This window comes from Periplaneta americana, chromosome 13, assembly GCF_040183065.1.
Source record: "Periplaneta americana isolate PAMFEO1 chromosome 13, P.americana_PAMFEO1_priV1, whole genome shotgun sequence".
Lineage (NCBI taxonomy): Eukaryota > Metazoa > Arthropoda > Insecta > Blattodea > Blattidae > Periplaneta > Periplaneta americana.
The window spans coordinates 63,423,647-63,435,066 of record NC_091129.1 but is presented as its reverse complement, the minus strand read 5'-3'; the positions used below and the strand labels follow the sequence as shown (position 1 = coordinate 63,435,066).

At 34.3% G+C, this 11,420-nt stretch overlaps 1 protein-coding gene across 1 annotated transcript in view; it reads left to right on the top strand.

The window, feature by feature from the left end:
• The first annotated feature begins 456 nt into the window (after nt 1-456).
• The window catches only part of LOC138711578 (sideroflexin-1-3-like), a 28,061-nt gene continuing 17,097 nt past the window's right edge, over nt 457-11,420 (top strand). Inside the window, exons 1-2 of the mRNA XM_069842734.1 lie at nt 457-863; nt 4,648-4,818. Of these exons, the coding sequence (XP_069698835.1) occupies nt 661-863; nt 4,648-4,818 (374 nt within the window). The 5' untranslated portion in view covers nt 457-660. The remainder of the gene's footprint in view (nt 864-4,647; nt 4,819-11,420) is intronic.

Genomic DNA, 11,420 nt, shown 5'->3' with positions numbered 1-11,420 from the left:
GTCCGGAGTCCAGCACCGATAGTTACCCAGCATTTGCTCATAATGGGTTGAGGGGAAACCCCGGAAAAAAACCTCAACCAGATAACTTGCCCCGATCGGGAATCGAACCCGGGCCACCTGATTTACGTGATTATATCATAGACAATCGCTGCAATGGTTACATTTTAGACTCGACTCTACTGGAGACTTCACTAATTTCTAAGCAGAAATAAAGATAGCGACAATTCTTATAAACATATTTGTGAATGAAAATCTATTTATTTCTCCATTCTTATATAACAACGATATATTACCAGGAAAATTGACTTTAAAAGAATTCAGTATTTACCATATTGAAACAGAACTACATTGTTTTCCGTCTCGGCCTCTTAAATTAGAAATACGGCCTATTCACCCCGCAACAATGCTTTTGATGAAGTAAACTCAATGTGATTTTCATTTAGTCTATCAGAAAAAGCGATTTCAGTCGCTTAAAAAAATAATGAAAAATAACCAGCAAATTTAAAGTGACTTATAGGTCTACTTAAAATCACAAAATGGTTTGTGGCTAGTACTTGTGTTTCCAGGTTGGAAGTTTCAATGGAATAATTAACATGTAAAAATTTATTTATTGCAATATATTTCCGCCTTGCACAGACATGCTAATAAACAAAGAGGAAAATGCCTATTGATAAACATAAGGGAAAAGATGACGTGTGCTATACAGGATCCAAACTCTTAAGAGCAAACATATGGGAGCCGCAATTTGACCAGAATACATTTTTTGGGAGGTCCAGACATTACTTTAAACTATGCAATCCTATGAATTTCTTTTCTGCTGAGAGGAGACTGGAGCATGCCAGAAAGATCATGGAAAGATACAGGTACAGGCATATTTGTTATGTAGAACATGTTTTGATAGAATGTAGGTTGTATTGGTTTCAGTTTAATCGCTCTCATATATAATATATGAACAATCGCTGTAGTTGAAAATGTCATTAAAATGAGCGACGTTATATATTTCTGCAGTAATAAGAACACTCGTATGTCTCATTCGGTATATAGTGTGTTTCAATAATAATGTTATAACAAACTAAGCGCTTTTAGGCACTAAAATAAGAAATAGGCAGCCTAAACGATATTAAAATATAAATAGGCACTTGAAAGGCAAAGTTGTGATGCTAAATTTCAATTAACGACTTAACAACACAGAAAGATTGAAAATGAAACCACTGAAAGAAACATACTAATCTTGACATCCTAAATTAATTCTCTGCAGCCATGTTTACGTAACCTTTATCCAAAAATTCTGCCTTAAACTGCCTTGTGTCAATCAATAACTAAATTCCTGAGCTGAGAGAATGACTTCTCAACTTCATAATATGAAGTATTTTATCTTTGGGAAAGAATCTCTAGAACCAAAAGATTTTGAACAGAGTTATCTATATCTGCTGATGACACCTGTGGGTGTGGCACAGAAATCTCTGAAAAGACGTCGAAAATCTTCTTCATTTTATCCCAACCAAGTTCCTCTGTCTGCTCATCCTGGTTATGACGGGAGTGCAGCATTATACACGAACTATCTCTCAGCACAAAGTAAATAACTAGGAACAGGGTTGCCAGATGATTCCAGACCAATGTCGTCAACTATACACCAACAAGGCGCCAGAAAGCAGCCAATTATCTCTGAAGTTGATAGTGAAAGGAGTAATAAACTTAAAAAAACCTACAGTGCAATTATGAAAATAAATATTTATATTCATTCATAAATTTGTAATAACTTGATTGTTAATATTATTTAATACAAAGATACAGGATCATTAAATGGCATTATTCAGCCATGATGTGTATCTTTGATACTTTCATTTTGCTGTGCGTTCAACCTTTATTCTGTTTTTACAGATATTACATACTTTACAAATTGCTTCATTAGAATTTTTCTTAAAATAAGTAGTCTCTTGAAGTCAGCTTGAAAATATTAATTTTCTGGATTGGGTGTGTCTGTAGCCTAATGGAGCATTTTTAAAATGGTAGTGATTTTGAATTATGACTAAATACCGGTACCGAATTTTGAGGTTTGAATATATAATCTTAATTAAACTACAATTATCTTTAACCCAGGGCCGCTTCTCCCACTCCTTGTTATATTTTCTGCACCTCTCTTATTTCGGCCTCTTCTACATAAATGTTATCACAGTTAAAGAAAACAACCAAGTGAAAGAATCTGCTAATAGGCCCAGCAAATTGCTGATTTCCCGCTATTATTAATTAACGGACTGCTCAACATCTTTTCTATTAATTATCGAAGTTTAGAAATAAAGCATAGGAATGAATTTCATGCATTTTAAACTAAAAGTTTATTGATAATAAAATCCACTATATTTATATGCATTAATTTCACTTAATTATGTTATTGTATCCAAAAAGTTCATGAATTTGAAAAAAAAAGTTCCTCTGTACAAAAATGAACTTTAATCTGATGCGGTCACGCCTTCAACAATGTGAATTATACCACTCACAACGTATTCCAAAGAAGGCCACAAATGAACACAAATAATAAGATTTGAGATTTAAAAGATACCCGCTTCTAATCTAACACTATTTAACCACAGCTATTATATATATTATTGAAATGCATTTATGATTTAAATATAACACGCATAAAATGTCACTCTATAAAGCTGATTGTTGGCTTGATGGCATTCGTGATTGTTGACCGTATTGCTCCACTAACATTAATATTATAATAATATTATCATTATTATTATTATTATTATTATTATTATTATTATTATTATTTCATCTGCAATGAGGGATTTATTAAATTTAAAAATTTCATGATTGCTTTTGCGTAATTATGCTGTTTTAGGCCCTTAAATAGACAATGTAAACAAAAAACGCAATCAAGTTTAAACTAGGTATTTTATACGCCCCTCATTTAACAAATGTGAACCTGAAATGGATTTTTAACTTCAGTTCCCATGTTTAACGATGAGAAGAGATAGACATTTCAGCTTAGTTATAACATTCTAAGGCTGGTAAAGGAGGAGGAAATTTGAGTACAGAAACACAGGCTTGAGAATGCCTCGATCGTGGTAGGTCCTACTATAAAACCATGGAACTAGCAAACTCTTATTTATTTGCGTGCAATTTGGAATCATAATCACGCTGAAAAACTTATCAACAGATTGGTAGGCCTATAACAATTTTTAAAAATTCGCTTGCGAGATTGCAATGGCGACGAAGTGACATAAATCTCTAAAATGTTAGTGTCTGTTTCTGTATCTAGTAAAAAAAGAATATGATTTTAAAGAGTTATTAGCGATCCGATAATAAAGTTACCCTGTAGGAGAAGCGTCTTGTGTGTAAGAGGATTTGCCTGGATTTCTGGTATTTTAATTAAAATAATTTATGTAAGTAGTAAACAAATTGTTTAAAGTGGTTCAAGGCTCAAAACATGGATCGAGACACCAGGTATCAATTATGGGAAACAATTTATTATTGGACCATGCAACAAAAGAACTGAAATATTACTTCAATGTAATAGATTCCAGCTGAGAGCAAATGAGTCATGCTCCTGTGAAAAAGCATCTTAATATAATGGGTATGCGTCAAGGTAACCTAAGCTGTAGATTCTGCAGGAAGGAGACTGAAACAGGACAGCACATCAGCGATGCATTGGCTCGCAGAAGATACTTTATCTTTGAAAAATAATCTCTAGAACCAAAAGTTTTGAACCGAGTTCTATATCTGGACTGTACACCTTAATCAAGAAAATGGAGCTGATAAATTGATATTAAATTATAAACATAGATAGCATAATAAGCCTTAATGAGTTATTAGCGATCCGATAATAAAGTTTCCCTGTAGGAGAAGCATCTTGTGTGTAAGAGGATTTGCCTGGATTTCTGGTATTTTAATTAAAATAAGTTATATAAGTAGTAAACAAATTGTTAAAAAAGTGGTTCAAGGCTCAAAACATGGATCAAGACACCAGGTATCAATTATGGGAAACAATTTATTATTATACCATGCAACAAAAGAGCTGAAATATTACTTCAATCTAATAGATTCCAGCTGAGAGCAATTACAGCTTTTCTCATGAGTCATGCTCCTATGGAAAAGCATTAAATGGTTATGTTTCAAGGTAACCTAGGCTGTAGATTCTCGGGAAGGAGACTGAAACAACCCAGCACATCATTTGCTCCTGCGATGCATTGGCTCGCAGAAGATACTTTATCTTTGGGAAAGAATCTCTAGAACCAAAATATTTTGAACTGAGCTCTATATCTGGATTGTACACCTTAATCAAGGAAATAGGGCTGATAAATTGGTATTAAATTATAAACATAGATAGATGGATTTATTGGGTAATATTATACATACAAATTTTATATTATCATAATTTTGTCTAAAATCCAATGCACGGGTCTTCTGACCGTACGTGCTTTGTACCCGAAACAAGTCCTCCTTTGTAGGTTGCTGTGCGTTCGGAGTAATGACGGGCCTAATGTGGGGGAAAAAATGTTTCCAGACACAGATTCATATCGTCAAATTACATCTTATAGCTCCTTCAACTAGGCCCAAAAATTTGCAGTATAATTACTGGAACACATTATGTTTTTATATTCACAAGGTAGCCTAACTGAAGTATCGTTAATTTTGCAGGAAGGGAGACCCAATGGACGATGTGAGTATGTACCAACTATGGAAAGCTAAATATCTCTATGATTCGACTTTTGATCGGTACACAGATGATAAGATGTTCCTACCGGGCCGTCCTGCAGCATTTGTGCCTATGACTGCTCTGATTGGTGGAGGAATGCTCACTTACTATCAGTAAATACTATTCACTTACCGCTACTAATATAGCATATTAATCAGACTAGAGTCCTTTTTATTATCTTCATTGTCTTAATAATAGCCAAATTGTTTCTTCTTTTTCTTGACGAAACTGTTAATTTTTGCTTGAGCTTCTCTTTCTCTTGACTGACGCTTATCCTTTGACGTCTAAGAACAGCACATATATGTCGAGATGTAAATTATGGTTGACGATTACAAACACTTCGAGCAAATTATGAAGATTGCATAACATAATAAAAGTAATATGCCTAATAGCATATGGATAATCGATATTATATTATTTATATCGTGATTTTAACATTGAATGGCTGCATTGATAACAGTAAATCTAATAATGAGATGAGCACTTGAGATTAATGATAAAGTAAATTCTTTAATTAGTATGATTAGTGTAACATGTATCTAGTCAGCGATGTATATAATGGAGGGGAAGAAGAACTGGCCACACTACCCATTATCTCCTGGCCTAGTTGCCTCATGAGTCATGCCTTGTTAGTACCACTTATCTTCGGACAGTTGACTAAACAACTACTCCCGTTGTATTAAATAATACATCTCACGTACAAACACGAACAAATGAAACTAAAGAAGTGTCGCGTCTGTGGCTCTGACCCAGGTTTCACCCCTGCCCAGATCGTGATGAAATATGTGGTGGAAAAAGCAGACATTCCAAATGGTTCTTCTGGGTTACTCTCATTTCTTTCCATCATTTCACCAATACTCTTCACCTCCCCCTCATTTTCATTCATCATCTGCCATAGTTAAAAACAGGCTGGACGAGGTCTTGGTGTAGTACCGGTTTCCAATGCTGATATGCTAAGTCAATCAATGCCAAATGGTAGCTTCATGATTAAAAAAAAAAATTAACCCCTATCTGTAAAGAGACAAAATAATACTTAATTTTTCATACAGAAGGAAACTACCCGCCAAACGTTTTAAAACGGTCCGTTTAGCAGGCCAATGACATTTATGGATTTGATGGATTTCTTCTGTTTCCTATACTGTCGCTCCTCCTTGAACTGGAGGAAATGTGACCGTTTAAAAATCTGGAGGGGGTTTCTCCTCTGTATGAAAAATGAAGTATACTGTTGGTTTATAATTACTTACTTTCATACAAAAATGATGGCCGTATTTGTATTATGGTGTTCGATATTTTAACCTTTGCAGACAGTTGCGGTATTTGTATCCTGTACCCTATCTCCCTTCATAATAATTGAAAGTTAAGGTCAAAATCGATTATCGCATTAAAAACAGTTTTAGATTTTTTGCAATGGGAACAAATGAAATACCAGGACAAAATTTTTTTTTCGGAGGACAGCTATATACTAAAACCTTTAGCAAAAAGTATTGAACTCTTTTACTCGTCTCTTTTCTTTGTTAGAGCAGTATAAAATGCTCATTTTTCAGTTTTTTGCTTAATTTTAGCTCTAATAGAAATTTAAAATGTTTAAAGTGAAGGGCACTCACTGATACATATAAAGAAATGGAGTTTGATCTTAGTCTATATGCGGAACAAAGTCATAAGAGGGGAAATTAGTCAAAAATAAGTTAGTAATGTTATTATAAAACAGTGATAGTACAACGTTTTTAACAAACCGTCATATAAATACAGTTATTATAATTACTAATTAGATTTCTGTGTAGGAAGTCCAATACCAGAAAATTTTTAAGATACATACATACATACATACATACATACATACATACATACATACATACATACATACATACATACATGTTGTACCCATGGGCAGGTCTTTTACTGCAAACCTAGCATTCTCCAATCTCTCCTATTTTCTGTCTTCCTCTTATTCTCCGCATATGATCCACATATCTTAATGTCGTCTATCATCTGATATCTTCTTCTGCCCCGAACTCTTTTCCCGTTCACCATTTCTTCCAGTGCATCAGTATGCAGTTTTTTTATCAGCCAGTGATCCAACCAATTCCTTCTTCTCTTTCTGATCAGTTTTAACATCATTCTTTCTTCACCCACTCTTCACAACACAGCTTCATTTCTTATTCTGTCTGTCCACTTCACACGCTCCATTCTTCTCCGTATCCACATTTCAAATGATTCTAGTCGTTTCTCTTCACTTCGTCGTAATGTCCATGTTTCTGCCCCCCACGCAATGCCACACTCCACACAAAGCACTTCACTTTTAAGATATGCAGTTGAAATATTTTTCTATTTCTCGGAAATGATAGCCTATATGAGCAGTCTGAATTATTTTAAGTTCCAAAGCAGATATTTTCCGAAGAAATTGTTCAATGGACACCAAAACTTTTACCAGCAACTGAATTTTTTAAGGAGTTTCTTGAACCTGCTGGGTGAAAACACAATTGTTTTCTAAACTGACATCCTCAATTTCTACGAACACCAACTATCCACTGTAGATGCACGCAATAGTGTCACTTGGCTATAAACTGAGAGGAACAATCTTGCTGATAGGATGGTCTTAAAATTATTGTGATTTTAAAGATAGGTAACATTTGATAGTGTTTTCAGCAACACAATGAAATTTGTGAAATTTTCGAGTTTCTGGAAGTATTTGGCAATGATCAAATTTGTCCATCAGCCGTACCTTTCAAAAGGTAGGCATTCACCGGAACGAATTTAGTTCGGCATGTTCGGATTTTTATCCTTTGCACTATTTTAAACTGAACATCGTCCACTTGGCCGTTCGCTCTAACCGCATGATAAGATTCCGTCCAGAATTCTGGCCAGAGATAGACGGAATTTCATACGCACCAAGAGCAAAATAAAGATAGTCATGACAATATATCGATCGCAATGCCTCCAATCGCGATAATATTGAAGGCTTAAATTAAATGGATGACGCAAAGCTTATTTATTTTTTCTTCTTCCAAAGCTAACGCAATTAAGACTATACATCCTCGTCAGATATAATCTTTTGATTTCCAGGCTTAATCCAGAACACTATAAGAAAGTAAAGCTCTCGCTTTATCGGCAAATAACAACACTATTACCGGTGTATGATCAATTCGGAAATGAAGGCAAATACGCGATACATAATAGAATCTACCACCAAATATAAAGTCTTTAACGGACGTTACCGATATTCCTGACAGGTATAAAATTGAAAAGGATATGCGGAAAAATAGTAGTTTTCAGAGAAATGTCAATTTTCCTACATCATTTTTCTATTTTCCAAAATTCATCTGTCGTCACTTTTGAGAACTAATGGATTTTAACAACAAAACAAAACACACACTAAAATATTGTCATGTAGGCCACGACATACAGGAATGCCAACATACTTATTTACAGCTCAGATTCTCTGACATAATGCCAATAGGTCGATTTTCATTTGTGTAATTTTCTGAGCACGTTTCTATATTGGTTATTAAAAACTTCAAAATTAGGTTTGTTCCAGCACGGTTCGGAATCGATTGTGAACTGTCTGGTCATGCGTAGTAACCCAATTTGTGTTCCAACAAGACTACAACTGATTCCGAACCGATACTGAATTCCCAGTTTCCTGTTCCAACGCGCTTCAGAACTCGTTCGGAATGAGTGAAATTGGTTCTCGATTAAAAGCAGAACTGGGAATTCTGAATTGTTGACGCATGCGCAGATGGTTTAATTTGAAGTTATGGTTAAATGCTTCGAGACCAGCCAGGTTAAAATAAAAACATTGTCGATCATGAGTGATTTGGAAGGTGATAGTGGTAAATTTTATAACGAATTATGTTCGAAAGATTAATATAATTTTAATACAAGAAGGAACTTCTTAAGCCTTAAAAGAACAGTTCAAGAAATGTTCTAACAATGAAAAATTCCGAACTAGTTCTAACACCGTACATAACTGGCGGTCCACACCTGTGGAGTAACGGTCGGCGCGTCTGGCCGCGAAACCAGGTGACCCGGGTTCGAATCCCGGTCGGGACAAGTTACCTGGTTGAGGTTTTTTCCGGAGTTTTCCCTCAACCCAATACGAGCAAATGCTGGGTAACTTTCGGTGCTGGACCCCGGACTCATTTCACCGGCATTATCACCTTAATTTCATTCAGACGCTAAATAACCTAGATGTTGATACAGCGTCGTAAAATAACCCAATAAAAAAATAACTGGCGCATGCGTCGAAAGAAGTTCGGTATTAGTTCGAAACGCGTTCTGAATTACTTGCTGAAACAAACCTACTATTAAGAAGGTTGTTGTTTAGTCAACTGTTCGAAGACAGGTTTGAGCCTCATAAGTAATACCAATAAGACATCACTCATGAGGCAACTAAGCCAGGAAATAATGGGGTAGGGTAGCCATTTCCTTTCCCCCTTCAATGCATGGATCTCCGATTAGCTACATATTTCACTAATCAGACTTCAGATGCATACAAACAATTGTTCTTCCTCTGACACATGTCGTCAAGTGAGATTTACTGTCTAATAATATATATCAGCCAGAACCTCAATCAGAGGTAATTAAGACGGTTATAATCATGAATTTACAGCTCTGATTCTCTGCTGTGTCATTTTCTGAGTATAGCTGTGTATTGGTTATTATAAAACGTAAGAAGGTTTGATGACATTGTTACCATTAAAAATGCAATATTATATCTAATGCCATGGTGTGAGTATTTGTCACTAATGATACACATTACTGCTATTTTTAATGAAATGAAAGTGAAACTTTTGGGGTTATATAAGTAGACGTAGAGAATATCTTAAATTAGAACTTTATTTCTATGGTTTTCTGAGTAACATATTATACTGTATGTTATTAGAAGCTACAAAACTTATGGAAGATAATATTATTAAAATGAGATACTTTTACTCGTATAGTTATTAAGCAAGTGGTGTAGGTTCTTTTTTCAGATATTTAATGGCGGTTCTGTGTACTATGGAAGAGGCATTAGTAATTGAGCCATCATTCCTATTTTAACTGCATCTTTAAAGGAAGCAAATAACTTTCAAAATGTGTGGTAGGCCTATTCATTCTGGAAAATAAACCTGAAAAATCTTTAATTTGAACTTCTAACGAACTTAGTTTGCAGCATTTGCTGCACAATCCACTAGTATATGTAGATTTTGTATGCTGTGTTAAGTGTTTGTTTTATTAGCGGAGCTCAGGAAGCCAGCGTTCTTTGAAGTGTAGGTTTGACCTAATGCGGGACGAGAAGGAAATAACTGTTATGGCTGCATTTGCTTGTCTATACAAAACAACAACTTCCTTAAATTAAAATAGGCACGTCTTGCTTCTTACTAGTCCAATAGGCCTTTCACAAAATATGATTACGTAGGATTATTATTGGTCGTGGTTAAGGTACAGTTTAGCCTACACAGGATGACCTGTGGATTCTGGTTGATGATTCCTTTAGTAAAGAGCAACAAAAAAGTCAAATACCATTTTACTTTATTTTGAATAGTTTTCCAAAACAAAAAAGTGCATTTTAAAAAACATGAATTGTGCGATCATGTAACGCTATAATCACTAAGGAGTGCACATTATAATATTGCCAACAGTGCAAAGGTGTAACCGCATATGGCAGGAGAGCTAGAATTAATTCCAGAGAAGTACCACTACTCTCTGGTGCTTGTCCTTGTAAAGCCTTGGCGTACTTCATGTACGATATTGTTCGCCACCTAACACTGAAGGACATAATATAATGACACACTAATAATATGGAGTTGGCACTACACTGTAAATTAGTCTGAGCGAACACAAAATATGAAGTGCTTATTAAATAAATAAATAAACAAACAAATAAAGAAATAAATAGATATATAAATAAATATATGTAAATAAATACATACATAAATAAATATATATAAATACATAAATAAATACATAAATAAATGCATAAATAAACAAATACATAAATATATAAATACATAAATAAATACATACATAAATAAATAGACAGACAGATAAATAAATAAATAAATAAATAAATAAATAAATAAATAAATATTGATAGTGGCCAACATCCATGCTCTACACTAGATGCGAGACCACGGTCGTTGATTTTTTCGCTTTAACCACTGTTTACACCACGATCAACATTCCGAAGAAATAATTTTCTATAAAGTAGACTATTTTGTAGGCACTTAAATAGTGACAGGGGATTCACAGAATCCCGATTATTGATGTTTTGACGGAAATACAGTTTTATGCACAGGTAATGGTAGGGAATATTGTGCTGATTTTTGTTGTTTATCGGAGGTAGATGGCATTTTGTTTTGATGTATGTCAGAATGTGTTGAAGAATCGGAATTTTTATACAAATGTTTGGCCCATAACATGTTATATTATATTGAATAACAGTGTATCATTAATTTTTTTTACCTGAAATTGGAAATCAGAACAAATTTGTCATCAGAATCATGTTTTTGTTTGTTTGTAATTACAGTACTGCATTTAGGTTCGTATAATAATCATTCTCCCAAAGTTTTTTTAATACAAGTGGCCTATTTTCACTTTTTTCGGTAATTGGTTTGAAATGTTTTTACACTGTTCAGCACCTTTGTAGAGTTATTAATTATGGAATTTCTTCTACACTGTCATCTTTCATATTTCAGAAAATAACATAGTCACCTTAAACAACAGTCATAAATGA